Genomic DNA, 14,758 nt, shown 5'->3' with positions numbered 1-14,758 from the left:
ACCAATTGAGCTAGTGACTGCTAGAGTGTATGAACCCTTGATGTCTGGCATCCCTGTGGCATGACTCTAGATGCAGGAACTGTTTCATCGGTGCCCCATCCTGGCTAAGAGCCTCATTGTCCCATGCCCAAAGAAAGCAAAACTGTTCCTGACTCTTATTGTGAATGCCAATGAGAACATGCAACCTATCTATGCTGTCTCAGTAGTGCTAGTCCTGCCTTCAGGAAGAATAGACACCATGTTGGTGTAAGAACATCCTGCTGAGTCAAACACAAGTGTAGTGTTATGTTTCTTCATTTCTCTTTCGAAGGAACCTAAGCACCTTGTATCAATACACACACATAGCTTAACAGTGCTGCTGAAGGGCACAATGTTGGTGCTTTTTCATATCTCAGGTATGCAGCTATTACAGCTGCCTTCTTTCTCAGACAACTTTTGCAGCCCACAAGGAAAGAGCTGAAGCATATAATGGTAAGTCCCAAATATCAAGACTGTTCTCATAAAATTGGGACAGGACTTCTGCAGTAGTATTAAAATATTGTAATGTTTACAATGAATCAAGGGGTTGTTTGGGGTGGAGGTCAGTTTCTTTGGGGGTCCATTACCAGCCACCTAGTTTTTCTTGACAAGATGAACGCCATTTGGAGCATACGACAGTTTTCAAGGCTCTGGAATAAAAAGAAAGGTGTCTTTCCAGTCCAGTGGAGGAGGCGTGGCTCTCACTGCCAGCAGGGTGTTTCTTCTCCAAGTCACCTCTCTACATATTGCTGAGTGGAGGAGTTTGGAAAGCAACAAAGGTGGATCAAACACATTTTCCCCAGCACTGACAGCCAGCTTGAATCTCTGCTGCCCCAAACCTTTGCAGAATTATGGCTACAGAACTGGGAGGCAAGTCAAGAGGAAAATGACTGTATGTTAAAGCTAGCAAACAGAGTTCCATGGAGGAGGAACAAAGAACCACAAAGAACATCTATGCCGCCACACTCTTACCTTCCCAGCATCAACAGAAAGTTGAGGCCCCATGTCCAGCAAACATCATTGGAAAGGGAGAGGGAAACTGAGCTGCTCTGCAAGGGTATTTTCTTCCCTGACCTCAAGCCTGTTAACTGTCCGCTGCTAAGGGACATAGCATTGTGTTTGTGCAAAAGCAGATGCTTCACTCATGCTGCCTTCTGCTGCCTACTGCAGAATGGCTCAGTGCAGGGAAAGGCCAGATACCAGTGACTGGGAAAAGAAATAAACATTTGAAATGGTCACAGGAAGAATGGATGACCTTAACTTTCCTTGGACAAGCAGTTCTCTTTCCCATTCCAGACACAAATGGGCCAGCACCCAAGCCACCAACCACCCCAACCCTTCTTCCATGCAGCTCCTGTTCAGAAGAGAAGTATATATGGGTGGGGGGAGTAAGTGGGATGTGTGGTTTGGGGTCTTTGAACAAACATGAATGTTACAAAACTGTCCCACCTGGGCCCTTTCAGAACCCATTTTTTCCCTCATTTCCAGTCTGTGTATCCCAAAGGCTATTAATATCATTGCCAGCCAAGAAAGGCACAGACATAGAGCATAGTAACTGATTGTTAATTATCTGTTATTACATCTGCTGAATACATTACCGTGGTGTATGGAATTTCAATGAAATAATCAATTTAGCATTGTGTCTGGCTTGGGGATTATGTTAGGTGGGAGCAGGGCCTGGAGGAAGAGGCCACTTTCAGGCACATATACAGGAGCAAGAAGGAATATTTCTGGGGAGTGAAAAGGTGTTTGGGGGTGGGGTTTGATTTTTTTTTTTTTTGGTTCTGGTTCCTGCAATGGCTCTTACTCCACCTCAGACCCCAGGTGGAGAGGCAAGATCACATGTCCTCTTCCTCTATGAACTACAGAGCTTTCTCTATGAACTCTTTCAAGGCCCCACTGCCTACATACCCTGCCTGGCATTCTACAATGAGCCAGGTGGGGTTGAGGCCAATGGGTCTGTTCCCAATGGCTTCTGGATACCTTACCAAAGCATATATAATTAATGGAAATATGGAAACTGGACCACAAGCAGGGCCAGAACATGAGCACTCAATCTCCATTCCGCACTCACCAAAAAGATACCTCTCGAAAAACATCAGCCCACAGCATATGGTTTCACCACAATTAAACAGAAACTATGAAGTCTCCAAAGGATAGCAAAATGACATACTGAACCTACAGACCAAGAAAATATGAAGTCATTGATGGCATTCTGCACATACCAGCTCCCTCTGGGCAACATTATGGTGTCAGTCCCCAGTGACAGAAGATCTTGAGATAGGATAGACTATGCCAGTGAATCCTTTAATTTTTATTCTGGTGCCTTGATTGCCTAGTGATGCATGCCTTATAAATGCCAGAGATGATATTAGACATTCAGTTATGGTATTTATTCCAGTCACTATCAGAACTCATTTATTGTCACAAAGCATAGGGGAGTGGGTTTTCTTTGGGTGGAATGCATCGACTCTATGCTAAACTGATTCTACTATATATTAATTTAAGCATTTAAGGGTCTCTCCAACTTCTTGCTCCACGAATGTAGTTCAGCTGTTCTGGAGGAAATATATATAGATGATTCAGGGGTATAGAACTTTGCTGCTGGGCATAATCACAGCCTCCACCCTGTGGAGAGTGTAAGTCCCACAGGGTCCACTGGGTCATAGCAACTCCAGCAGAGCTGTTCTTCAACATGAAATCATCGAAATAGTTATAGTGCAATACAGCCCTGGCTAGCTGATCAAATTGGGATCAGGGCCAGATTAGATCATCTGAAATTCAGACAATCAGAAGAATGGGCTAAGAGCTTTCTATCTGTTACTTTAAAGATCTAGAGTTGCTTTTAAACCAGTTGAACCCTCCCAGAAAATCATGAAAAAATACCCACTTCATTGTTTACTTCTTGCACAACCGTTTACATCTAGTAACTAGTCGCAGCTTTTAAAAATGCAGAAATGATCATGGTAATGGTAATAACTAACCCCATTAACAATATGTAATACGCACAAAGTGTCAAATTAAAATACGAACTGTAGGCAGTGCATTGGTAGGTACAGCCGCACTCATGTCTATATTGTCTGGGGGGAAAAAGCCGACCATTTGCATTGCTTCAGATGAAAGGTTCTCTGCTTTGTTGTGCAATTGGTTCACCAACTATGGCTCAGTGTGTGCACTGGTTGTTTGGTTAATATGGAAGGACAGATACTGGAGGCTGGATAAACAGGAATCTACTGTACTGGAGCTTAGAGCAGCTGCTATCTATTTCTGACTGATGGTCGCTTGAGAGTCACTGTATAAATGGACTGCAATGGAATAGGTCTTGTATAACTGATATAGATCATGTCAAACAGCCTACTTTTTGTGTGATGTCTATGCTTTCCAGGTGCCACCGTTTTCCTTCTCTGGTATATTTCATAACATGTGGACCTGAGCATATTTTTAAAATTTAGGAATAATGTTTTCCTTTACAATCTAGTTAACCTGCATATTTTCATCCATGTCCAACATAGCGTTAAAAGTTCAGCATTTGGATAGTAATGTTTCAGATCATTTCCATGTACATTGTATGTAGACTATTTCAATGGATGAAGAGGGGATGAGCTTGAGCCATAACTTATTATTAGTTTATTTATAGTTATGTGTTTAACACTGTACAATGCAGTGGGGAAGACATATCCCAGGAGTTTACAACTCTGTACAAACAGACCTGAGCCATTCAAGCAAAACAAATTACCTCCACATTTGTATTTCTGAGGGAAGAATTAGGCGCAAATGTGTCCATCCCAAATGCAACATAAATTATGCTATAATACTGTACCACCTTCAGCCTCAAATTACACTATCATTTACCTCTCCCAATACTTCCATTACCAGCTTTTTAATGCATGAATAATCCTAGTAATCGCCTACTCAACCAAAGATAAGACATCACAAAGTCACAATATGTCACTTTCACTTGAATTATGATATTTGTAAGAAATGTTTTTTAAAAATCTAAGTTACCTTAATCCTCTGGATCTTCCTGACCCATCTTTGTCTGTGTTTTAGATTGTAAGTAGATCTACATGGGGAAAAAAATCTGAAATGTCAATAAAAATATGTTGCGATTTTTATTTTTTGAAAATGTATCCAAAAATATTTTAATTTCCTTTACAGCTAGCTTATGGAGCAGTCAAAAACTTCAGAAAATTTGAAATGTTTATTACAAATTTTGAAAACATTTGTAATTTCTTTCCCTTTTTTTTCCCCAACTGAGATTGCATGAACACTTCTGGAACAGTGTGTATCTGATTTGTGCTTTTGGTATGGTGCCAACCACCAGCCAATACCAACAAAAAGAAAATAAATAAAGATTCAAACCGTGCTGACACTTCCGGTTACATAAATATTCTGGGAACTGAAGTTTCACTTGTTTCCATTCAAAGTGTTTGGAAATGTAATATAAAAGAAAAACTCCTATTATGATTGCAGTTCATAGCTGTAAAGCTTAACATGCATCATAAAGTCAAAGAGACACTCTGCCAAGGCACACCCCCGGTGGTGGTACCACTCAGCTCACCCAGGTGACAGTGGGTTCAAAAGGCTATTTAGAAATGCTAATATCACCTGGTGCAGGTTGTCTTCTTCTCTTAATAGCCACCGAACTAGATGGAAGACTGATACGTGTCTTTCCTTGTCTTTCTTCTGGACAGCCCACTCCCTTATCTGAGCTGCTCAGTTCCTATCCCCTTCCTGAGCATAGACTTTAAAGTATTTCTTGTGCAGAGGGGCATAGAGGGGATGGTGATATGAAGCTAGCTATACCCTGTTTCCACATGTTATAGGGTGACATCCATGCAAAGAGAGTACCTTCTGCATATAGGGACATGGGTCGTAATCTGACTCCATGTACATCAATTAGAATAGGAACTGAAAGGGCTGTGTTAAAATAGAAATGCAGCGACATATATATATATATATATATATATATAATTTCAGACTTTTCACCCCTTTTGTGAATGGGTGGGAAAATGTCACACATTTCATGCTTTATTCGTATTTTCAAGAAGGGTTTTCAATGCATTGTAATTTATAAAATTGAAAGCCCGGAGTCCCAAAATAAAACGTATGAGAAGAAGTGAAGTAACCAAGTCCATCTGACGTGGACTGAATGTGAGCAGCAGTCATTTGGAAATTTTTGGAAACTTTATCAAGCAATGAAAGTAGCCTGCTGCGTCTAGGCATGTTCATATCAACCTACTGCTTTTCAGAATAAAACCCCAGTAAAATTATTTTCCATGTGAGTGGGATACAAGCTGCTCTGCAAAAAATTCTGTCTAAACAAGCTTCCAAGATTGTCACTGTGTCTGTGGGTTACTTGGAACCTCAGAAAATCTGTTGAGTTCCTGTGAATTGATGGAAACAGCTACAAGCATGTTTCATCATAGAAGCTATTTGCATTCATTAATGGTCCAAGAAAGAATTTAAAGCTATGACAAAACCTACATTCTCAAATTTAAAGCTGCAATTAGAGGCCCTGGTTCAGAAAAAAAATTAAGAATATGGTTACATCCACCTTTGCTAAAGCCTGTACTTAAGCCTACACTTAAATTTAGGCATGCACTTAAACCCTGTTGAAGTCAATGAGGCTACATGTGAGAATAATTGTGAATGGAAATTCCAAATCTGGCCCATAATTATCAGTAACATACTGTGTAACACCTTCTACACAAACATTATTAATCTGGTATATTATGATAAAGTATTTCAAATTCTTCTCCATGTACCACATTGTTTTACCATAAATGGTGCAGGAACAATATATAAGACAAATGCAGATATGTTAAGATTAAGTAGCTACAGCATATTTCTCAATACATCAGTACAGGTACTGATGCCTGCACCAAAACTGTTTTGAAGTCAGTGGAAAGACCTACATTGTCTTCAATTGGTATTGGATTGATCTGCTAGTTCTTACCATACAGCTTTCTTTTTATTCATTTTTGTGTTTTTAAAGATTTAAAAAGTGTGTGGGGTGGGTGGTGTTTTACTGGAGAATGATACCTGAACAATATCTACCATATCTGCTATCATATATATTTGTTTTGTAGGGAAATTACTTAAACATGGGTGCAAGAAAGGGTCCATAATTCATATCTATTTTTTATCCTTCAATTCTCAAGCTTCATATTTATGCAGCAAGGCCACATTATTTCCTTGTTCCATCTCTGGCCAGAGTCTCTTCCCTGTATGTACCTAATATCGCTGCGTAATATACTGAGTAAATTCTAGAAGAAGACATTTTGTTTATACTTTGTCCATCTTTCCGAGTTTTGTACATTACCCTCCTAAAAGTTGTGTTGCACCCAGGAAGACAAAACAAGCCAGCAGGCATACAGCACTTTAAAGACTAACAAAATAATTTCTTAGGTGATGAGCTTTCCTGGGACAGACCCACTTCTTCAGATCCACAGCATTGTATGACTGCTGGTTTGTTTTGTTAGAAAACAGACTATCATGGCTACCTCTCTGTTACTATCCAGGAAGACATGAGGCAGTGCAGGGAATGCTAATTTGCTCTTGCTTTCCTTCTGTCTGACCGTTGACGATTTTTACAAGCACAATGACCCTTCTAAATGGTCACAAAATTAGGCAAATTTTTCACACCTGCACAAATTTGTCACACATTTGTGAAGTGAGCTTAAATGTATGTGAATGTGCATTAGGCTGACCCCTTACCACCTCACTGACTGGCTGGGACAGTAGAACACAGAGTCCCTTCCAGAGCTGTCATTAGTATCTTTCCATGACTTCTAAAGATCCATGGTCTCTGGGGTCCTACATTCAGTATTGCCCATTCCTCATTGCACATGCATCAACCCTCTAGTCCCTCCAGCCTAGGATTCCAGAATTCTGAGGTTATTCCTGAACTAAAGTCCTCTATCTGCAAATCAAAAGCCAGTCACCAAATATTGTTCCATTTCCAATTATTATTTGCACTTCAAATTTTTTTTAAAAAATTGATTTATAATCTCTTCATAAACACATCTAAATGAGATTGCATCTTTAGCAAAATAGGTTTCCACATTCATTTTTGAATATTGCTACATTTTTTGTATTGTTGAACTATTTGCATTATTCAAAAAGTCTAACCATATTTTTCCTTTTCAGGAAAGCATAGATCTGGGTGAAATCATGTTTTCCCTTTGCTATTTACCTACGGCCGGGCGAATGACATTAACAGTAATCAAATGTAGAAATCTCAAAGCCATGGATGTAACTGGTGCATCAGGTAAGAGTGCCTCTTTTCGTTTTCCAAGATGGGGTTCTGATCTGAAAAGTGACTATATATAAAAAAGCAACTTCTTATTCAACATGTGTGTACATTTGAACATGCAGAGTCATATTGGCTTAGTTTTGTGAAAAAATATGTGTGTGTGTGTTTGCTGATTTTCTTTTTATTGGTATGCAGAGGCAAAGCAGCTCAGAAAAAGTGAAATGATGAGTCTGTTTCATGTTTTGTCTGGTAAACCAAATCATTTACAGGGTTCCAAACAATGTATGCAAAACCACTGAAAACAATATTCATTGAGGGCTCTCACTGAAAACAAAAGGATTATCCAGGTGTAAAATAGGGTTACAATTTGGCCATCCTAACTTTGATTATTTTTGATGTTGAGTGAGATAGAACACTGGTGGGTTGTTAGAGTTCAGGCTGAGTTTGCAGGATGGTTTTCCTTTCCTTTTAAGTTGAAAACTTAAACTTGATACAGAAAGCATTGTGAGACAAACAAGTAAATCCACAATCTCGTACCAAAGACACTTTTCAGAATAGAACTGTTCTTTAAAATGAAACCTTTTAGTGGAGTATTAAAAATCTCTACATCCAATCTGGAAAACTTTTAATTAGTTTACATTAAGTTGTACTGTTATAGTAATCTACAAATTTGGTGGGGGTAGGGGAGGAGTAATTAAATTTTGCTTTGCTTTCTGGAGGGGTAGGAGAATGGGTATTAATCTTTCCTCTTCAGATAATAGCAGAAGATAATTAAGAAAAAGGAGCATTAAAAATGTGATGTTCAAAGGAACACAATTCCCATTGACTTCCAACTGGAGTTAGGTACCTAACTGTCCTCTGCGCTTTTGAGAATCTCTTCTTTTTTATTTTTTTTAACTAATATGGGTATCACTTGAAAACTTTACAAGAACTGGTTAAGGTGGAGAGGCCTTCAACAGAGATACCCGCTGAGTGTGATACAGGGGTAGGTATATCTATTCTGTCTGCTTGCACCATTCTTTTGAATAAAAAGGAGAACAAAATTGCAGAAGAGACAGCTCGGATTGTCTTATGTCACTTCGACCTATATAAATTAGGTTTTCAATATGGCCCTGCTAGGAATTTGCTGCTTTGTTTCTTTACATTACAACTGCATTGAGACCAGGGTATGAAAATGACTTCTTGTTACGCAGATCCATATGTCAAAGTGTCACTGATGTGTGAGGGTCGAAGACTGAAAAAGCGAAAAACAACCACAAAGAAAAACACACTTAACCCAGTTTACAATGAGGCCATCATCTTCGATATCCCTCCTGAGAATGTGGACCAGGTCAGCCTATCCATTGCTGTGATGGACTACGATCGGTAAGCACAATTTTTTCTCTGAAAATATTAATCTTTAAGAAGTGGTTACCACATTGTTGCCATTGACTTATCATTTTAACTAAATTCACTGTCACTAAAATAATACCTTTGAATGCGCTGCTGGAGGGGTGTAAACTTATCATATTTTTCAGAGTTTAATCCTTTTTATCAAGGTCATTAATGACAGTATGAAAAAAAATTAAACATGACTGAAAATTGTCATTTCAATGTGACCCATATTAATAGTGTGAGTCTTTGCCCACTCCTCCATGATTTCAAGTCAGTTGCTCTGGCCCTGCCTATTTCTTTCTCCATACAAGGGAGGGAAACACTGCTCAGCAACATCATCCAGTTACATTCTCATACACAGCCAATCAGAGGGGGCCAGGATGCTTTGGCCTCAGGCCCAGAGAGGGCCTCAAATTCTGACACTTGTTAATTTTTTACCATTGTTGAGTTTCACAACATGTTGTTATGCACATCCCTATTGGACCAAAACATGACACTCTCAACTTAGAGGTGCAAATTTAAGCAAATAAGAGATATGATTTGATTAAAAAAAGCATCCTGTTCTGTCATGGCTAAGGGCCTCGAAAGCTGGAAGTGGCTGAGGTCTCTCTGGACCTCTAAGAAGGCCTGTTTTCCTATGGGCACAGCTCCATCCCCTCCCATCCTATCCCAAACTACTCCAGACTCTTTCCTAACACAAGAGGGGAAAAATCATCCATATGACTAAAGTAGCCTGGGAGTTGTAAGTTGCATTAGAAATGGATCCTCTGCTGATCTCCGAGGCCTGGCTGTAGGGGAAGCTGGAAGTTTACAGAGGGAAGCAATAAGAAAGAGAGAGGAAGTGAGTTGGGCAAGGTCACACGACAGATTAATGTCAGAGTCAGAGCTTTTTAGCATTGAGTTGGTGTTATATTTTGCCTGTCATAGTTACACTCCGGAATGCCTTTACAAGAAGCACAAGCCTGGCTTTCACATTTCTGTACCTGAGGTTCTAATTATAACAGACTAAGAACGAAAAATAAACCTAAAAGCTCACCAGTTACTCTGAGATGCTGTGTGGACTCTCATTCCGCCAGTTCCCATTCATCATCCCTCTCCCCAGCTACGTCTACACGTGAAGCCTACATCGAAGTAGCCTATTTCGATGTGGCGACATCGAAATAGGCTATTTCGATGAATAACGTCTACACGTCCTCCAGGGCTGGCAACGTCGATGTTCAACATCGACGTTGCGCAGCACCACATCAAAATAGGCGCAGCGAGGGAACGTCTACACGCCACAGTAGCACACATCGAAATAAGGGTGCCAGGCACAGCTGCAGACAGGGTCACAGGGCGGACTCAACAGCCAGCTGCTCCCTTAAAGGGCCCCTCCCAGACACACTTGCACTAAACAGCACAAGATACACAGAGCCGACAACGAGTTGCAGACCCTGTGCATGCAGCATGAATCCCCAGCTGCAGCAGCAGCAGCCAGAAGCCCTGGGCTAAGGGCTGCTGCACACGGTGACCATAGAGCCCCGCAGGGGCTGGAGAGACAGCGTCTCTCAACCCCCCAGCTGATGGCTGCCATGGAGGACCCCACAATTTCGACGTTGCGGGACGTGGATCGTCTACACGGTCCCTACTTCGACGCTGAACGTCGAAGTAGGGCGCTATTCCGATCCCCTCATGAGGTTAGCGACTTCGATGTCTCGCCGCCTAATGTCGAAGTTAACTTCGAAATAGCGCCCGACTCGTGTAGCCGTGACGGGCGCTATTTCGAAGTTAGTGCCGCTACTTCGAAGTAGCGTGCACGTGTAGACACAGCTCCCATGATTTAAAACACATCAGCAAAACATATAACTAACTAGCGCATACCACTGAAAGCACGCTTGCCTTCATAAATCCAGTAACCACTCCAAATACACCAAGAAAACTTTTAGGTACAGTCAGGTACTCAGATCCCACAGAACATGCTCCAAAGAGAAATCCCAGGAGATACATCATGAAACACTTTAAACCATCTTTACCATTGGAGGACACTCCATCAGAGAGACAGATTACATCATGGAACGGATCACACAGTTATGCAAGAGAACCTGTGTCCATACAGAAGTAAACCCCCTCTGATCACAACCACCGTTTGTGACTTTTCACCCGACCCTGTGGAATTCTTGTATGGTGTCATCAAACAGCTACAATCCATGCTCAGTGGAGACCCCATCCTGAAAGAAATATCTCCCAATCCCCCTCTCCCAGCCTTTAAACAACATACTAACATCTCCCAGCTCATCATTGAAAGCAAGCTCCCCACAGCCCAGGCCCCGTCAACACAACATGGCACCTGACCCTTCTGGAACAATGGGTGCAAAATCTGCAGACATATTCTGGCTGCTACAATGACCAAACCCACCCTCAACCCACCTTTCAAGATCCACAAATCCTACATGTGCCTATCACAGTTATGGTGAACCTCAGCCAGTGCACTAAGTGCCCCAATATCACCTATGTGGGTGAAATTAGACAACCCCTAAGCTCTTGAATGAACTCAGACAGGAAAATTATAAATGACAAGAACACCCTGTGGGTGAAAACTTTTCATCAAGAGATCTCTCCATATCTCACCTATTGGTCCTCCTCCCCAAAGGAAGGCAGCACAACACTTTCAAAGATGAGTCTGAGATCATAAATTCAGAATTCTTCTAGACAGTGAAAATCATGGACTGAACACAGACACTGGATTTATGGCTTATTACAACCTCATAACCCACTAATAATATCCCTGGCTGGTTTGCTTTCCCCTCACCCTGCCATCCTTTTCTTCCTATGATTCAAAGAGTCTTAATGGACCACTTCACTGTAAATGGTCCCTGGAAATGTGTGTGAGCCACTGATGCTTAACAGTCCATTCAGCCTGGTATTTAGCTGTGACACTGAGTAATTTTCCAAGACCTGAAGAAGAGCTCAGTGTAAGCTGAAAGGCTTGCCTCTCTCATCACCAGAACTTGACCCAGTAAAAGATGTTATTTCATTCACCTTTTCTCTTTCATATCCTGGGACTGACACAGCCACAGCTCTGCACACCGAAAACCACAGTGATTTGTTTGTATGTTTTCCCTGTCTTTGCCCGTCTCTTGGATTGCAGATAGAGCCCTGCACAGATACAAGTGTAACTGCATCAGATCTGCAAACATGGTCCATGGACAGAGGTTACCAGCGTAGGGATTCACACCGGACACCATCCACGTGCCTCTGCCCTGCCCCCTCCTTTCCCTGCCCAAGCCCCTCTCCCTCTCACTACTGCTCTGCTGAAGCACCACCCTTTCCCCACTCCTGTCCATTCCTTCCCCACCTCTGCTCCACCCATGTCATGCCTCTTCCTGTGGAAGCACTGTGCCCCTTCTGGTGTGTGCAGGGCTCTCCCTCATCCTGCCCTGGAGCAGCATGGCCAGAGCGTAGTGTGAGCCAGGAAGTTCATGCTGCTCTGGGGGAGGGCCAAGACTGCTCCCGCCCATGCACCAGAAGTGGCGTGGCACCAACTGGAGTGCAGGGGGCCGGAAGCTGGGTGGATCTGTGTGGCCCTTGTGCTCCCCCACATGTCACCTGTGTCCATAGATCTAAAGCAGATACCTGTAGATTTGCAGGGCTCTAACTGTAGGCTTTCTAGTGCAGAGGGGTCTATTTCTTTATGTAAACTTTTGGAGCTACTAACACAATGGTACCCCAAACCTGACTGGGATTTTTAGGTTATCCTCTAATATATATGATTAATAAGAACAAAATATATATATACTTCAGGATGTCTTCAACATCATTGCATGATAAACCAATCAAACTGCATCCTGCTTCAAAGATATGATTAAATCTATCTGCATTACAAAAAATCTTTCTCTGCCCTTCTGTAATCCTCAGGGTAGGACACAATGAGGTGATTGGGGTATGTAGGACAGGACTTGATGCTGAAGGACTTGGAAGAGATCACTGGAATGAAATGCTGGCTTACCCCCGTAAACCTATTACTCATTGGCATCCATTGGTAGAGGTAAGAAGTAGACTATCTCTGTAGCCAAGTTGTTGCTACTTCTTTCTGCATTTAATAACTCATTTCCATGAGCCTCGGAGAATCATGACAGTCATTAAGGTGGGAATATCACTCCGCGTGTGGGGAGTTTATGCAAGGTCCTCCACCCCCCCTTAAATGTTGCGTAAGAGTTATGTGTGCTGGCAGGTGGGCAAAATAGTGGAATAACCAAGCAGGGATGCCCGTGCAAGCCTCGAATATTATGGACAAGCACCTCACGATGCCTTCCAAAGGCTGGTATGGAGTTTCACTTTGGGGCTGGCTGGGGATTAGATATTGACCCTGGGTCTTCAGGGGTGGATTTCACTGCCTCAGCCCATCCTGCACTCCACTTGAATATGACCTGACATTTATTATGTTTGCGGATTGAATTTTCTATAAATAGCAGACAGTCAAAAGAAATCTATGACTTGGTTCATGGCTGAAGAATGCTTTTACTGCTTTTTTACGCTCTTTTAATTAGTAAGGCTCTGTGTTAGGGGTCTGATCTGGAAGTGTCACTTCAGAAGTTGCTACGCTCCGCCCTCAAGGTTTTGATATAAAGTTCTTTCAAATCTTTTTAGGGCTCACCTATTGTTTATTTTGAGATGGCCATGGGTTGCTTGAGAGTGGCAATGGTAAACATTTCAAGGCCAATCATTTTCTCATCTGAAATTACTAGCCCTAGTACAGTTGTACAACTAAAACATCAAGCTGAGATTCCTCCCTTGGCTATGTTGAGTTCAGGCTATGCACAAGTAGCCACATACAGAGATCTAAAACAGTCACTCATATGAACTCTGTAATCCTAATGCAGGGGAAATTCTGTGAACTTTGATAAGCTCCCCTGCACTGTCTTAGGATGCAAAAAACCCATTGGAGCCATGGCTTTAGGGCCGGGAAGGGTGCAGATTGGGTTCCAATAGACAGCAGGTAAAGATTTGGATTAGGGGGACAAATGTTGTTCAGCCTTTCTCTTCAATCAAGCCTTGCAGATAAACCAGTTGAGAGCTGACGCAACCTGATGCAGCATTCATTATTTCATGGCTCCCTCTACTTTTGGGGGAACCACCCTTAAAGGATCATCTCAGGGCGGTGGCAGCTGGGGAGTGTCTTCTGGAGCTAACCCTTTTAGGGAGTGTGTGTGAGAGAGGAACCTGGAGCCCGAAGAGTCCAGAGGGCACTGCACAGAGGTTCCTGGCCCCTTCCTGGATTCTCCAGCATACATGCATGGCTTGGAGGCAGAACAACAGCTCAGTAGATGGTGAAGCAAACCACACCCAAATGCAATGATTCAGGGAAGGTCCTTATGGGATACCCCCCCTAAAAAGTTTTTTTTTTTACCATGGTTACTTCTCCAGGAGGGTGTATCCTGAAGCATAAAAATTAATTCAGTTTTCATTTTCTAAAAATGTCCTTTTCATTGGAGGGTACCATCCAGCTCCCTTTGGAGATGATCCTTATGACTCTCAAATCCTCAGAAATAACCATGATGATTGGAGAGATCTGATATGATTGTAAAACTAAAACTTTTCTTTCAGTTACCTGGCCAGGCAACCAGTTTTGATAGCCAGGGGTCTTGTTCATCACCAAAACCACCACCTACACCCTAGGGCACAAGAATGGATTCATCACATCCAGTGTCCAAGCTCCATGTCCATCACACCTACATTAACAGAAGGTTTGGCTTCCTCAGATGAACTGTATCCATATTTTTGTATTAAGATAGATTTTCTTCCTGTTTTAAGTCTATTACAATTTATAATAATTTCTTAAAAATGAATTTCACTTGAGCCAAAATATTCCTTCCTGATGCAAAGATATTTATTTTTCTCTCTGGCATGGGTCTGTCATGAAGTATTGTTTTGATACCACCTATTTCTTTGCTCCTGGAAGGAAATCAGAAGAAAAATATTGAAAACAAATGGAGCTTATGATGCTATTCCTTTTAAGGTAGCAAAAATTGCCATATACAGCATTCCCTTTGTAACTTGCCTCTAAATTATAAATTTTGCACTAAATCTTATATGACCCGTAAAGAAAATCTTTCCAGCTTTTGAGGTAAT

General features: G+C 41.8%; 1 protein-coding gene across 1 annotated transcript in view; it reads left to right on the top strand.

The window, feature by feature from the left end:
* The window catches only part of SYT10 (synaptotagmin 10), a 55,423-nt gene extending 41,118 nt beyond the window's left edge, over positions 1-14,305 (top strand). The window contains exons 4-7 of the mRNA XM_074983797.1: positions 7,171-7,291; positions 8,470-8,641; positions 12,545-12,674; positions 14,234-14,305. Coding sequence (XP_074839898.1) covers positions 7,171-7,291; positions 8,470-8,641; positions 12,545-12,674; positions 14,234-14,305 — 495 coding nt within the window. The remainder of the gene's footprint in view (positions 1-7,170; positions 7,292-8,469; positions 8,642-12,544; positions 12,675-14,233) is intronic.
* The last annotated feature ends 453 nt before the right edge of the window (positions 14,306-14,758 follow it).

This window comes from Carettochelys insculpta, chromosome 1 (genome assembly GCF_033958435.1).
Source record: "Carettochelys insculpta isolate YL-2023 chromosome 1, ASM3395843v1, whole genome shotgun sequence".
In the NCBI taxonomy this organism is placed as follows: Eukaryota; Metazoa; Chordata; order Testudines; family Carettochelyidae; genus Carettochelys; species Carettochelys insculpta.
Note: the sequence above shows the minus strand (reverse complement) of the source record. Positions and strands in the feature narration are given on the sequence as shown.